Source organism: Oncorhynchus nerka, linkage group LG18 (assembly GCF_034236695.1).
Source record: "Oncorhynchus nerka isolate Pitt River linkage group LG18, Oner_Uvic_2.0, whole genome shotgun sequence".
Taxonomy (NCBI): Eukaryota; Metazoa; Chordata; class Actinopteri; order Salmoniformes; family Salmonidae; genus Oncorhynchus; species Oncorhynchus nerka.
Window position 1 is genome coordinate 56,789,152 of NC_088413.1, and position 16,179 is coordinate 56,805,330.

The following is a 16,179-nucleotide window of genomic DNA, read 5'->3' on the forward strand; positions in this document are numbered from 1 at the left end:
CCTCCTCCCCCCACCCCCGGAGCAGCATTCTGTCCCGCACAGGCAGGAAGGAGAACCAGGAAGCTTCCAATTTGGCCGTGCCCATGACCATGTGTCTTTTTCCTGTGCCATTCCCACTCACCCCATCTCTAAGACCACAAGTCAGTTCCATCAACCCTACAGTTACTCGCTCCCTCCTTTACAGCGTTCTGCGTGATGCCCCGTCAGACCGCGGGGGGCAGAGTCGGGACGCTCAGCTCTCAGAGTACCCCTCTCTGGACTATCAGGGGCTCTATGCCACCCTCGTGACCCTGCTTGACCTGGTGCCCCTGCTGCAGCACGGTCAGCATGGTGAGTGAAACCAGGACATACCTCTGTACGTGTCCAATCGCCCTACGACCCGTTTTGACCACATGAAGCTGCCTTTTCTGGCCTCATTCGCTCCAGGAGACGAGTCCCACAGAAGACCTAAAGGGATGCATGGGGTGATGGGGAACATGCTGGATCCTGCCAGCTAACTTTGTTGATAACTTATTTCTAGACATACTGTAGTACTGTACACATGTATTAACTGTTTGCGATCTCTTTTTCAAAAATGTATTGAAAATGGAAATGTATCTATAAAAAAAGCTATTTTAAAGGGTAAATTGCTATGGCTGGCATATGTTGTGTATATATTAACTGCACCAGGTAATCGTAATCTGCAAATAGCAAGTCTGTGAATATATATGTTTATATGGAATAAGCATGAAAGCGCATCTCCTTGACTAGAAAGCACAACCCTTTGCTGAGGGAAACACCAGTGCAGTATTAATAGGTTTTACTGAAACCGACCTAAACTGAGTCTCACAATACTCTCTCAGGATTTTGTTGTATTTATACACATTGTATATTTATCCATTTTCTTTAAGTTGTAATGCCAAATGTTTATTTACTTACATATGTTTGCAACATATGTACATTTCATTGAATTACTGTCTCTCTCTCTGTGTCTGTGCGTCTTGGCTCTCCCTTCTCCCATCAGATCTGGGACAGTCCATATTTTACACAACAACTTGCCTCCTGCCCTTTCTCAGTGACGATATTCTCAGCACTTTACCCTACACTATGATCTCCACTTTAGCTACATTCCCCCCATTCCTGCACAAAGACATCATTGAGTACCTGAGCACCTCTTTCCTCCCCATGGCTGTATGTGAGTACAGCCACTCTGTATCTAACATCCATCTACTTGCATGTGAAAAAGAACCCCTTTTCAATTCAACATGAAGTTAACAAGTCATTAAGTGGGATAAGTCTCATTCAATATCAGTAGTCATACACGTTTACCAGACATTTCAGTATGCATCACCATATCAAAGGAACTGCCAGGTTGGTGTCCCACAGTACGCAGTTCTTCATGAGGTTAAGGTTCTTCATTTGTCTTTTCTGTCCTTCTTTAGTGGGTTCCACTAGAAGAGAAGGGGGCGTTCCAGCATATGTCAATCTCTCTGCCTCCTCTATGCTAATGATTGCTATGCAGTACACCTCCAACCCAGGTAAACCTTGAACTCAGGTTATCCCAAACCAGTACAATACAGTACATCACAGTGTCTATGTCCAGTGTAGCACAGCCTGTCTTTTGATTAATGTACTGTACACAATGTTATACCTGCCACCTGCCTGACTTTAGCCTCTGCCTTTTTGTTTCCAGTATACCACTGTCAGTTGTTGGAGTGTCTTATGAAGCACAAGCAGGAAGTGTGGAAGGTATATGTTTGTAAAATGCATGTGCCATATTCACATAGGTTAGATGTCTCTCTCATAGATCTGGAAAGTGTCAGTGAATAGCTTTGAGAGGTTCTTATATTTTAGTTCACTATGGCGTGTGTTGTGTTGTGGCAGGACCTGCTGTATGTCATATCCTACGGACCATCCCAAGTAAAGCCTCCAGCCGTGCAGATGCTCTTTCATTACTGGCCAAACCTAAAGCCCCCAGGAGCCATTAGTGAATACAGAGGCCTGCAGTACACTGGTGAGGGGCTTATGGTCTGCCTGTCAGGTTGGTCTTCTGTGCAACAAACCTTTAGATTGCAGGTCTAATCCTCCTTCCACTTCTGCATCTCTCCCCTCTCCTTTTTTCCCTACATTCTATTTTCCACAGCCTGGAACCCCATCCACTGCCAGCACATTGAGTGTCACAATGCCATCAATAAACCTGCCGTCAAGGTAATATCTGACTAACTACTGTACACTGTACACAAACATAAAGTGAATACACAAAGTAGGTGCCAGATTGCCATGGTGTGTAAAAGCGTCTTGGTGTTTTCTGCTGGAAGCACAACATTAAAGCAACCAGCGAATGCTTGAGTGACTTTTGTCGTTCGGTCGTGTAATGATATCACTGGCCACGCAACTCAAGGCCTGTTTGCGCTGCTCTGCGTGTCTCTGCTCAACTGTGCTCAAAACTGACAAGTAGAGCGGAGAAAGGAACAGGGGCAGGGACAGGGGCAAGATTTCAATTACCCAGGAGCACAGAGGGTGTGTGTGTGTGTGTGGGGGGGGGGGGGTCCTAATTGGAAGCCATGACCCCATACTGCCCCTGAGGATAGTACGCCTGTAAACAAGAGCAGTAAATTACAGAACATCATCTGAGCATCTCGGCCATTAGCACTATGGTCTAATACAGGGTCATGTACAGATCATAGATAACAGAACAGAGACATATGCATGCAGCCAGCCACAGACTAAAGGCAAGCAGAGACAGATAGAGGGGACATTATATATATATATATATATATAATATATATTACCAGTCACAATTTTTGTCACACCTACTCATTCCAGGGTGTTTCTTTATTTATACTATTTTCTACATTGTAGAATAATAGTGAGGACATCAAAACTATGAAATAACACATATGGAATCATGTAGTAACCGAAGTGTTAAACAAATGAAAATATATTTTATATTTGAGATTCTTCAAAGTAGCCACCGTTTGCCTTGATGACAGCTTTGCAAACTGTTGGCATTCTCTCAACCAGCTTCATGAGGTAGTCACCTGGAATGCATTTCAATTAACAGGTGTGCCTTGTTAAAAGTTAATTTCCTTCTTAATGCGTTTGAGCCAATCAGTTGTGTTGTAAAAAGGCAGGGGTGGTATACAGAAGATAGCCCTATTTGGTAAAAGACCAAGTCCATATTATGGCAAGAACAGCTCAAATAAGCAAAAAGAAAAGACAGTCCATCAGTACTTTAAGACGTGAAGGTCAGTCAATCCGGAAAATGTCTATAACTTTGAAAGTTTCTTCAACAGCAGTCGCAAAAACCATCAAGAGCTATGATGAAACTGGCTCTCATGAAGACCGCCACAGGAAAGGAAGACCAAGAGTTACCTCTGCTGCAGATCATTAGTTCATTAGAGTTGTCAGCCTTAGAAATCGGCAATAAACTGCACCTAAGATTGCAGCCCAAATAAATGCTTCACAGAGTTCAAATAACAGACACATCTCAACATCAACTGTTCAGATGATACCTTCATGGTCGAATTGCTGCAAAGAAACCACTACTAAAGGACAATAATAATAAGAGACTTGCTTGGGCCAAGAAACACGAGCAATGGACCGGTGCAGTCTGTGCAAGGACGTCTGTCGGGAGCTGGCCTGCAGAGACACCACCCTCACGTTTGACCAGCTGGTGGACCTGTCCATCCGGCTGGACAACCTGCTGGCTACTCGCGATACCCATGGAGCTGGTAGGGGCGGTGCGCAGGGAGACCAGAGGGGGTTCCCGCTCGTGCACCATCTGTGGCCACAGAGGTCACACTGCCGTTCGGTGCTGGGTTGGTTCCTCTAGGAATCGAGGCAGCAGGCAGGGCGTCACCCCAGGTGAGCTGGCACCAATCCTACCCAGAGCCCTCTGTTGCACATATGTTTGTGTTTGTCACGTTCCCTGAGTTTTCCCAGCATTCCCAGCATAAGGCGCTCGTCGATTCATGCGCGGCTGGGAGTTTTATTGATAGGGCTTTAGCCCATAGTTTAGGGATCCCCATCGTTCTCGTGGTTGTGCCCTTCCCCGTTCACGCCTTAGATAGTTGACCATTAGGGTCAGGGTTGATTAGGGAGGTCACCGCGCCTTTCGGCATGATGACGCAGGTGGGTCATACGGAGAGAATTAGTCTCTTCCCTATTGACTATAATGCATTTCCCGTGGTGCTGGGCCTACCCTGGTTAGCATGTCATAACCCCACTGTTTCTTGGCCACAGAGGGCTCTCACGGGGTGGTCACGAGAGTGCTCACGAGAGTGCTCAAGTAGGTGTTTAGGGGTTTCCGTTGGTGCTACTATGGTGGAGAGTCCAGGTTCCCAGAATGCGAAGGCAGACACACTGTCCCGGATGTATGACACAGAGGAGCGGCCCATGGATCCCACTCCCATACTCCCGGCCTCTTGCCTGGTGGCACCGGTAGTGTGGGAGCTAGACGCAGACATTGAGCAGGCGTTGCATACAGAGCCCGCTCCCCTTCAGTGTCCGGCTAGGCGTCTGTACGTTTCGTCTGCTGTCCGCGACCGGCTGATCTATTGGGCTCATACGTCACCCTCCTCTGGTCATCCTGGTATCGGTCGGACGGTGCTCTGTCTTACTGGAAAGTACTGGTGGCCCACTTTAGCTAAGGACGTGAGGATTTATGTTTCCTCCTGCTCAGTGTGCTCCCAGTACAAGGCTCCTAGACACCTGCCCAGAGGTAAGTTACAACCCTTACCCGTTCCACAACGGCCGTGGTTGCAGCTGTCGGTGGATTTCCTGACTGATCTTCACCTTCACAGGGCAACACCACGATCCTGGTCGTTGTGGATTGTTTTCCTAAGTCCTGTCGTCTCCTCCCTTTGCCCGGGTCTCCCTACGGCCCTACAGACTGCGGAGGCTCTGTTTACACATGTCTTCTACGGGGTGCCTGAGGATATAGTGTCTGATCGGGGTCCCCAGTTCACGTCGAGGGTCTGGAGGGCCTTCATGGAACGTCTAGGGGTCTCTGTCAGCCTTACCTCAGGTTTTCACCCCGAGAGTAACTGGCATGTGGAGAGAGTTAACCAGGATGTGGGTAGGTTTCTGAGGTCTTATTGCCAGAACCGGCCTGGGGAGTGGGCAACGTTTGTGCCCTGGGCAGAGATGGCCTAGAACTCGCTCCGCCACTCCTCCACTAACCTCTCTAACACTTTTTTTGGTTACTTCATGACTCCATATGTTTTATTTCATAGTTTTGATGTCGTCACTATTATTATACAAAATAGAAAATAGTCCAAATAAACAAATCCCTTGAATGAGTAGGTGTGTCCAAACTTTTGACTGGTAATGTATATATGTATATACAGTACATTCAGAAAGGGTTCAGACCCCTAGACTTTTTCCACATTTTGTTATGTTACAGCCTTTTTCTAAAATTGATTAAATTATATATATTTTCCTATTCAATCTGCACACAATACCCTATAATGACAAAGTGAAAACAGGTTTTTAGACATTTTTGCAAATGTATATCATTAAAAAAAATATATATACCTTATTTATATAAGTATTCAGACTCTTTGCTATGCGACATGAAATTGAGCTCAGGTGCATGTTGTTTCCATTGATCAACCTTGATTGGAGTCCACCTGTGGTAAATTCAATTCATTGGACATGATTTGGAAAGGCAAACACCTGTCTATATAAGGTCCCACAGTTGACAGTACATGTCAGAGCAAAAACCAAGCCATGAGGTCAAACGAAATGTCCGTAGAGCTCCGAGACAGGATTGTGTCGAGACACAGATCTAGGGAAGGGTACCAAAACATTTCTGCAGCTTTGAAGGGCCCCAGGAACACAGTGGCCTCCACCATTCTTAAATGGAAGACGTTTGGAACCACCAAGACTCTTCCTAGAGCTGGCCACCCGGCCAAACTTAGCAATCAGGGGAGAAGTGCCTTGGTCAGGGAGATGACCAAGAACCCAATGGTCACTCTGAAAGAGCTCCAGACTTCCACTGTGGAAATGGGAGAATCTTCCAGAAGGACAGCAATCTCTGCAGCACTCCAACAATCAGGCCCTTTATGGTAGAGTGGCCAGACGTAAGCCAATCCTCAGTAAAAGGCACATGACAGCCCTCTTGGAGTTTGCCAAAAGACACTAAAAGAACTCTCAGACCATGAGAAACAAGATTCTCTGGTCTGATTAAACCAAGATTGAACTCTTTGGCCTGAATACCAAGAGCCACGTCTGGAGGGAACTGGCACAATCCCTATGGTGAAGCATGGTGGTGGCAGCATCATGCTGTGGAGATGTTTTTCAGTGGCAGGGACTGGGAGACTAGTCAGGATCAAGGGAATGATGAACGGAGCAAAGTGCAGAGAGATCCTTGATGAAAACCTGCTCCAGAGCACTCAGGTCCTCAGACTGGGGCGAAGGTTCACCTTCCAACAGGACAACGACCCTAAGCACACAGCCAAGACAATGCAGGAGTGGCTTCAGGACAAGACTCTGAATGTCCTTTTGTGGCCCAGCCAGAGCCCAGACTTGAACTCAATGGAACATATCTGTAGAGACCTGAAAATAGCTGGCAGAGCTTGAGAGGATCTGCAGAGGAGAATGGGAGAAACTCCCCAAATACAGGTGTGCCAAGCTTGTAGCGTCATACCCAAGAAGACTCGAAGGTGTAATCGCGGCCAAAGGTGCTTCAACAAAGTACTGAGTAAAGGCTCTGAATACTTATGTAAATGTGATATTTCTGTTGTTTACTTTTAATACATTTGCACACAAAAAAGTAATCTGTTTTTGCTTTGTCATTATGGGGTATTGTTTGTAGATTGATGAATTTTTATTTTATTTAATCAATTTTAGGCTAAGGCTGTAACGTGACATGTGGAAAAAGTCTGAAGGGTTTGAATACTTTCTGAATGCACTGTACACAGACTTATTTGAGTTTGAGGTGTTATCACGTGTCATGGCACAAGCATTGAAGAAATAGGGTGTGGTATGCACTTCTTAGGACCCCTTACAATCCTATATCACTGCTACTATTGTACTGTATATTCCTTCTGGATCCTGTAACTGTCTGTTGTCGCCCTATAGATGTGCATCGATCCCACCCTCTCCGTTGCCCTGGGAGAGAAGCCCCCTCCTCTGTACATCTGTGAAGAGTGCAGCCAAAGGATATCAGGGTCTGTTGTTGTAAAACCTTACTCTCCACCAAGATGCCATTCCGAACATACGTCACCTGCTGTCTGCTTCATTATTCCGGTCTTTATCCTGAGGGAGAGGCATCACCATAGTTGCATAATTCCATTGAGCAGATAATGAGATTGCCATCACTAAACAACTTGATCTCATTTCCTCTGACTTATGGCATACTGTATACACTGTCTATGTCTAGCTCTTAAAGAATACAATGTCTCTTCTTGGATCCTCATTAAAGACTCACAATATAACATGAAGCAGTCATGCAGACTACTGTATATGTTTGTGTATCTGCTAGAAGTGTATTTATAAGGTAGTCTCAGCTAACTATAATTTGATTTATGATTTATATATTTGTGTGACTTTACAGAGATCATGCAGAATGGCTTGTTGATGTGCTCTTGCCCCAAGGTGAGTGTTAGCAAATTAATCTCTCTCTCTCTCTCTCTCTCTCTAGAGTCAATCAAAGGGGAGTTTTAGTTATGACTGTAGGGAGGGAGGTGGAAGTTAGGCTGAGTGCCCACATGAAAACAATTACAGTTTACAATAGAAAACTACAGTAATTACTATAGAATTCTGTAGTAAACTGTAGTATACTGTAGAATACTATACTACACGCTGTAGTATCCCTCAATCATGTGTAGTACTTACTATAGAATGTTGTAGTATACTGTTGAATACTATAGTAATAACTACAGTATTATCCCAAAAATGACGCTGTAGTAAATACTACAGTAATGTTAGCAAAAACACTATAGTTTTTTAACTATAGTAAACACTACAGTATTTAATTTGCATATACCCTGCCCACTCCCCTCTCCCATATCCCAGTTTGTGCCACCCGTAAGTGAGAAACCTACCAACTACCTGCCAAATATAGACCAACTATTGTGTTCCCTACAGGTTACAGAAAAGAGCAGAAGCACTGTTCTTGAGGTTATGTGCTCTTTTAGTACTTCTCCAGTAGGTTCTCTTAAGGACAAAGCGTCCGATTTCATGTCAAATATAATAAAACAAAAGCGCTATAGTAAATACTACAGCAAGGTCTGCAAAAACACTACAGTAAATACTACAGTATACTACAGTCCTCAAAAAACACAAAGTAATTATAGTATATACTACAGTTTTCTTTTACTACAGTATTTCTACTATAGTTAGTCCAGTATTTCTACCATGGCATACTACAGTATTTTTGTGTGGGTGAATCCAATGTCTGTCTGTATGTTATGTTGAATATCTCTGGCCTCGTCTTTACAGCTGAGATATCTGCTATTTGTCAAAAGAAGGTAAGGCCTGAATGTTGGTGCATTCATATGTGTTTGTGTTTGCTTGGGTTTGTATTTGTTTGTGCTCTCATCAGTTTATGCTGAATTCATAGTAGTATATTTGATGGCTAAAAATACATGGCTAAAAATGAGTACCCCTTTTTTCTACATATTAGACCAACAAGGGAAGTAGAGTTAAATAAAGGTTAAATAAAATTTAAAAAATAAAGAGTGATGGATTGGAATTGTTTGCTAGTTTGTTTGCATTTTTGGATGGCTTTGCTTACCTAATCATGGACAGTGGCTGTGCCGCCCTTGCTATGTCATTGCTGGTTAATGTGTTGGTTAATGCCTAGGACCTTGGGAAAGTATTCAGACCCCTTGACCTTTTCCACATTTTGTTAGGTTACAGCTTTATTCAAAAAATTATTTAAAAAAAAAATCCTCATCAATGCATACCCCATAATCACAAAGTCAAAACAGGTTTTTCAAAATTTTTGCAAATGTATTAAAAATGAATAACTGAAATATCACATTTACAAAAGTATTGGAATGCATTTCAATTAACAGGTGTGCCTTAATTTGTGGAATTTATTTCCTTCTTAATTGAGACAATCAGTTGTGTTGTGACAAGGTAGGGGGGTATACAGAAGATAGCCCTGATTGGTAAAATACCAAGTCCATAGTATGGCAAGAACAGCTCAAATAAGTAAAGAGAAATTACAGTCCATCATTACTTTAAGACATGAAGGTCAGTCAATGAGGACAATTTCAAGAACTTTGAAAGTTTCTTCAAGTGCAGTTGCAAAAACCATCAAGTGCTATGATGGAACTAGCTCTCATGACGATTGCCACAGGAAAGGAAGACCCAGAGTTACCTCTGCTGCAGAGGATACGTTCATTAGAGTTAACGGCACATCAGATTGCAGCACAAATAATTGCTTCACAGAGTTCAAGTAATGGACACATCTCAACATCAACTGTTCAGAGGAGACTGCGTGAATCAGGCCGTCATGGTCAAATTGCTGCAAAGAAACCACTACCAAAGGACACCAATAAGAGACTTGCTTGGGCCAAGCAATGGACATTAGACCGGTGTAAATCTGTCCTTTGGTCTGATGAGTCCAAATTTGAGAATTTTGGTTCCAACCGCCGTGTCTTTGTGAGACGCAGAGTAGGTGAACGGATGATCTCTGCGTGTGCGGTTCCCACCATAAAGCATGGCGGAGGAGGTGTGATGTGTGGGGGTGCTTTGCTTGTGATACTGTTGGTGATTTATTATGAATTCAAGGCACACTTAACCAGCATGGCTACCACAGCCTTCTGCAGCGATACGCCGTCCCATCTGGTTTGTGCATAGTGGAAGTATCATTGTTTTTAAACAGGACAATGACGAAAAACACACCTCCAGGTGGTGTAAGGGCTATTTGACCAAGAAGGAGACTGATGTAGTGCTGCATCAGATGACCTGGCCTCCACAATGAGTTGGAGCAAAAAGTGAAGGAAAAGCAGCCAGCAAGTGCTCAGCATATGTGGGAACTCCTTCAAGACTGTTGGAAAAGCATTCCTCATTAAGCTGGTTGAGGGAATGCCAAGAGTGTGCAAAGCTGTCATCAAGGAAAAGGGTGATTACTTTGAAGAATCAAAAATATTGAATATTTTAAGCTTTTTTGGTTATTACATGTTTCCATATGTGTTATTTCATAGTTTTGATGTATTCACTATTACACTAAAATACTAAGATTCAAGAAAAAACCCTTGAATGAGTAGGTGTGTCCAAACTTTTGACTGGTACTGTATGTATATATATATATATACAGTGGGGCAAAAAAGTATTTAGTCAGCCACCAATTGTGCAATTTCTCCCACTTAAAAACACATTGTAGGATTTTTTATGTATTTATTTGCAAATTATGGTGGAAAATAAGTATTTGGTCAATAACAAAAGTTTATCTCAATAGTTTGTTATATACCCTTTGTTGGCAATGACAGAGGTCAAACATTTTCTGTAAGTCTTCACAAGGTTTTCACACACTGTTGCTGGTATTTTGGCCCATTCCTCCATGCAGATCTCCTCTAGAGCAGTGATGTTTTGGGGCTGTTGCTGGGCAACACGGACTTTCAACTCCAAAGATTTTCTATGGTGTTGAGATCTGGAGACTGGCTAGGCCACTCCAGGACCTTGAAATGCTTCTTACGAAGCCACTCCTTCTTGCCCGGGCGGTGTGTTTGGGATCATTGTCATGCTGAAAGACCCAGCCACGTTTCATCTTCAATGCCCTTGCTGATGGAAGGAGGTTTTCACTCAAAATCTCACGATACATGGCCCCATTCATTCTTTCCTTTACACGGATCAGTCGTCCTGGTCCCTTTGCAGAAAAACAGCCCCAAAGCATGATGTTTACACCCCCATGCTTCACAGTAGGTATGGTGTTCTTTGGATGCAACTCAGCATTCTTTGTCCTCCAAACACGACGAGTTGAGTTTTTACCAAAAAGTTATATTTTGGTTTCATCTGACCATATGACATTCTCCCAATCTTCTTCTGGATCATCCAAATGCTCTCTAGCAAACTTCAGACGGGCCTGGACATGTACTGGCTTAAGCAGTGGGACACGTCTGGCACTGCAGGATTTGAGTCCCTGGCGGCGTAGTGTGTTACTGATGGTAGGCTTTGTTACTTTAGTCCCAGCTCGCTGCAGGTCATTCACTAGGTCCCCCCGTGTGGTTCTGGGATTTTCGCTCACCGTTCTTGTGATCATTTTGACCCCACGGGGTGAGATCTTGCGTGGAGCCCCAGATCGAGGGAGATTATCAGTGGTCTTGTATGTCTTCCATTTCCTAATAATTGCTCCCACAGTTGATTTTTTCAAACCAAGCTGCTTACCTATTGCAGATTCAGTCTTCCCAGCCTGGTGCAGGTCTACAATTTTGTTTCTGGTGTCCTTTGACAGCTCTTTGGCCATAGTGGAGTTTGGAGTGTGACTGTTCGAGGTTGTGGACAGGTGTCTTTTATACTGATAACAAGTTCAAACAGGTGCCATTAATACAGGTAACGAGTGGAGGACAGAGGAGCCTCTTAAATAAGAAGTTACAGGTCTGTGAGAGACAGAAATCTTGCTTGTTTGTAAGTGACCAAATACTTATTTTCCACCATAATTTGCAAATAAATTCATTAAAAATCCTACAATGTGATTTTCAGAGTTTTTTTTCTCATTTTGTCTGTCATAGTTGAAGTGTACCTATGATGAAAATTACAGGCCTCTCTCATCTTTTTAAGTGGGAGAACTTGCACAATTGGTGGCTGACTAAATACTTTTTTGCCCCACTGTATATAAACTGTATATATATATATATCATGCCATCATGCCAACATCCATCCAGTGTTTATTTACCAATGACTAGTAAAAGTGCTTGATTTGATGAAAGAGGTAACCACTTGTGTCATTCAAGTGCTGTAGAAAGAAACACTATACTAGCCTGCTACAGGCTACAGGGACCTAAAGTGGAACACTCCCTTCATTACTTGTCCGATGGATGGCCCAGTCTTAATGGAACTGGCAGGGCATGATGTTTGTTCCGGAGCACAGTCCCAAGGGCATAAAAGTTCCCCCTTGTTTCCCACGGAGACTGACACACAATTCACAAAGCTCAGGTAGTGTATCAAGCTGAGCAGCCGGCCAACAACTGTCCTCCATCCCAGTTCATCCAGCAGCAGTTTCAATTCTCCCACAGCCTTTTCAATAGGCTTTGTCCCACAGCAGAAAGCTCTTTAAACTCTTACCTGGACCCACGCCAGCTCTCTCATTACCAGCATATTGTTGTTCTGAGAGGTGATTGCTAGTTACAGCTAGACAAGGGGTTGCTTTCACAGTGTTCTGTAGTTACAGTATTAAACACTCATATACTGTGTAGAGTATAGTGCATTAACCAAGTTTTCAGCATAATGTAACAAGAAGTTATGGATTGCGTGCAGCTGTGGTTCTTCGTTGAAAGAAAGAATTGTCCGTTTTATGTTTTTGCGAAGAACAGAGAAAGGGGGGAGGGAGGAAGAAAACAGAGATAATGGCCAAAGCTTTTAGTGGCTGATCAGATTAAGCCAGTCCACAATTGCCACCATTTTTTTGTTGAGAAATGAGACACCATAGGGACATGTGCAGTACCTATCTAAGAATGTTGCTATCTGTCCCATGGCAGCGTACACATTAGTATACACACACACACAAATATACTCAAAAGTGAAAGAACATTCATTTAATTTGGGATGTCTAAACATCAGTGTATTTATTGAGGCATAAGAGCATTTTATCTTATTTCACTTAAAGGGAAATTTAACAATTGTTCAACTTCAACTTCATATTGATCTCCAGCACCACCCCAACATCAACATATGTGAAAATGGTGCGTTTCTATGTTTTGGAGTAAAACATATACACTGAGTATACAAAACATTAAGACCACCTGCTCTTTCCATGACAAAGACTGACCAGGTGAATTCAGGTGAAAGCTATTATCCCTTATTGATGTCTGTTGTTAAATCCACTTCAATCAGTGTAGGGGAAGGGGAGGAGATAGGTTAAAGAATGATTTTTAAGCCTTGAGACAATTTACATGGATTTTGTACATGTGCCATTCAGAGGGTGAATGTGCTGTTGAACAGGGTGTGGCAGTAGGTGCCAGGCGCACGGTTTGTGTCAAGAATTGCAACACTACTGGGTTTATCACACTCAACAGTTTCCCATGTGTGTATCAAGAATGGTCCACGACCCAAAGGACATCCAGCCAACTTGACACAACTGTGGGAAGCATTGGAATCAACATGGGCCAGCATCCCTGTGGAACGCTTTCGACACCTTGTCCATGCCACAACGCATTGAGGCTGTTCTGTGGGCAAAGGTGGTATATTCAGTGTAAGTGTTTCCAATGACATCATCAGTGTGCATTATGTGATTTTAACCAATTATGAGAAGGTTTTTCCTACTAATTGGTTGATGATGTCATTGGAAACACTTATCTTCCTCTGTCTTTTTTACTACAAAACATAAAAACACGCAATTTTCTTATGTTGATGTTACAGTGGAGCTGGAGATGTTGAAAATGTTAGTTAAATTTCCCTTTAAATGGTGCAAACAGTTTAGATTTCTGTAACCAAAATAATTAACATTTTTATATTAAAATGATACGAGGAGTTGTCCTCTCATTGTCCCCTCTCTGTCTTGTAGAACTGTAGCTCTCATGTCAGGAGGGCGGTTGTCACCTGCTTCTCAGCTGGCTGCTGTGGGCGCCATGGCAACCGGCCTGTCCGCTACTGCAAGCGTTGCCATGTCAACCACCACAGCAGCGAGACGGGGGCTGCGGCGGAGACCCATCTCTACCAAACCTCTCCCCCTCCCATCAACACCCGCGAGTGTGGGGCAGAGGAGTTGGTGTGCACTGTGGAGGCTGTTATCAGGTGAGCATCACAGACAACACAGGCAAATAACCGTATGCTTCACAATTGCACTGATTTAAACCAGTTATCTACCTCTCTATCACTATCCATCTATCTTTCTCTGTCTTTCTGTCTGTCTCATTCTTGATTCCCCCTCTCTCCATCTATCCATCTATCAACATCAGCCTACTGAAAGAGGCAGAGATCCACGCGGAGCTGCGTGAGTTTGAGCTGAACAGGCGTCGTCAGATGGGCCTGTCTGCCTCTCACCACTCCCTTGACAACATCGACTTCGATAACAAAGAGGACGACCAGCACGACCAGAGGCTCCTCAGTCAGTTTGGCATCTGGTTCCTGGTGCGTGGCTCGCTGGTCTATCACTCACTATCGCAGTAGTGAGATTAGGATGTTGACACACCTGTCTGGGCTCTTATTACCAGCCCGGGCTGTACTCTCTTCATAGTGCAACATTATATGCTTTAACCGTATCTCTCTCCAATCTTGGAAGCCCCTGATTGACCATGATACCCTACATCCTTGCCCCCATCCCTGTAGGTGAGCCTGTGCACCCCCAGTGAGAACACGCCCACAGAGAGCCTGGCGCGGCTGGTGAGCATGGTGTTCCAGTGGTTCCACTCCACAGCCTACATGATGGACGATGAGGTGGGCTCCCTGGTGGAGAAGCTCAAGCCACAGTTTGTCACCAAGTGGCTGAAGACCGTGTGTGACGTGCGATTCGATGTCATGGTGATGTGCCTGCTGCCCAAGCCTGTGGAGTTTGCCAGAGTGAGGAGGAGCGGGGGAGGGGTGGAGGAGGAGAGGTGTTGGAGGGTTAAGGTGGTTGAGCTTCAGGGGGTGATCGTGAGGGGTTGTAGGGTGTAATGGTGGGTGTAGGATAGTATGAGGTTAGGACTGTTTTTCTAGAGGCAATGCACATTGTAGGGACAGCAAGTGATGGTTGTGTTCCTTGGTGAATACCCTCCATGGTTATACCTGAACTGTGTATGTGTCTATGCACCCATATCCCCAGGTGGGGGGTTACTGGGATAAGTCTTGCAACACGGTGACCCAGCTGAAAGAGGGGCTGAACAGGATCCTGAGCCTGATCCCCTACAACGTGATCAGCCAGCCGCTGTGGGAGTGCTTCATGCCAGAATGGCTGGAGGCCATCCGCACTGAGGTGCCTGACCAGCAGCTCAAGGAGTTCAGAGAGGTGCTCAGGTACTGTATACTGAACTTCCTCCAAGTCGCCCAGTTCACTGTACTACCTCCTCTACGTCAATGGGTTCCTATGGTTACTGTTGACGCAGAAATAATTTTCTCTCTCATGAGAAAGTTTGAATGCTATGTGAAATGTAATGTGACTATGTGAAACACACAGTCATGGGTAGACAGTGAAAACAGACTTGCTTAGTTTCCATTGTTACACCTGAGAGAGACGCAATACTAAGCCTCAGCTCTAAAAGCATTTCCCCACCTCTCCCCTCTGTTCTCCCTGCAGCAAGATGTTTGACATTGAGCTGTGCCCTCTGCCCTTCTCCATGGAGGAGATGTTTGGGTTCATTAGCTGCAGGTTCTCAGGCTACCCAGCCTCTGTGCAGGAGCAGGCTCTGCTCTGGCTGCATGTGAGTATAAGGCCTGTGGCTTTTTACGAGTGTCCATTTCATATTGAGTGGTTAATTTCATGTGTGAAATGGACAGGTTGTCATGATGTGTGAGTGCCTGGGCAGGGGCTTTACTGAATATCGAACTGGGTCACACGGCTAGCATGAGACCAGAGTTCTGAGGGGGAGAGAGGAGGGATTTTGCTTTTGATTCCATATGCACTCACAGCCTGCTGTCCTATTTATACGTGGATGGATTTTCACGTTTTCTGTCATGACTGTGATTACAGACACCAAAGTAATTCAATCTGACTATATAGGTCACACTCAAAGCAGCACTACAGGAGTATGTGTACTACATTCTAGTGTCTTTTGCCTCTCTTAACATCTGTTTGTTTGTGTGTTTCATATGTGCGTGTGTAAACCTGTTTTTGTCATTAATGTGTCTTGTGGGTGCGTATGAGTTTGGTCTGCATCTTTGTGTGTGTGTGTATGTGTGTGTGTAACTGTTGGTGTGTTTGTTTGTATGTGTCTGGATGGACCCAGGTGTTGTCAGAGCTGGACATTGTGGTGCCTCTGCAGCTGTTGGTTGGGATGTTCTCTGATGGGGTGAACTCTGTGAAGGAACTGGCCAATCAGAGGAAGGCTCACGTCTCAAATCTAACTGGGGAAAATACTGAGGCTCGGAGGGTGAGATGTCATACTATGT

General features: G+C 44.3%; 1 protein-coding gene across 1 annotated transcript in view; it reads left to right on the plus strand.

Moving 5' to 3' along the window:
- The window catches only part of LOC115146185 (protein unc-79 homolog), a 50,110-nt gene that overhangs the window by 5,319 nt on the left and 28,612 nt on the right, over positions 1–16,179 (plus strand). The window contains exons 3-17 of the mRNA XM_029688102.2: positions 26–330; positions 1,004–1,174; positions 1,422–1,517; positions 1,673–1,728; positions 1,864–1,993; positions 2,123–2,187; positions 7,066–7,154; positions 7,541–7,581; positions 8,428–8,456; positions 13,658–13,887; positions 14,052–14,223; positions 14,422–14,652; positions 14,897–15,087; positions 15,368–15,491; positions 16,017–16,160. Coding sequence (XP_029543962.2) covers positions 26–330; positions 1,004–1,174; positions 1,422–1,517; positions 1,673–1,728; positions 1,864–1,993; positions 2,123–2,187; positions 7,066–7,154; positions 7,541–7,581; positions 8,428–8,456; positions 13,658–13,887; positions 14,052–14,223; positions 14,422–14,652; positions 14,897–15,087; positions 15,368–15,491; positions 16,017–16,160 — 2,074 coding nt within the window. The remainder of the gene's footprint in view (positions 1–25; positions 331–1,003; positions 1,175–1,421; positions 1,518–1,672; positions 1,729–1,863; positions 1,994–2,122; positions 2,188–7,065; positions 7,155–7,540; positions 7,582–8,427; positions 8,457–13,657; positions 13,888–14,051; positions 14,224–14,421; positions 14,653–14,896; positions 15,088–15,367; positions 15,492–16,016; positions 16,161–16,179) is intronic.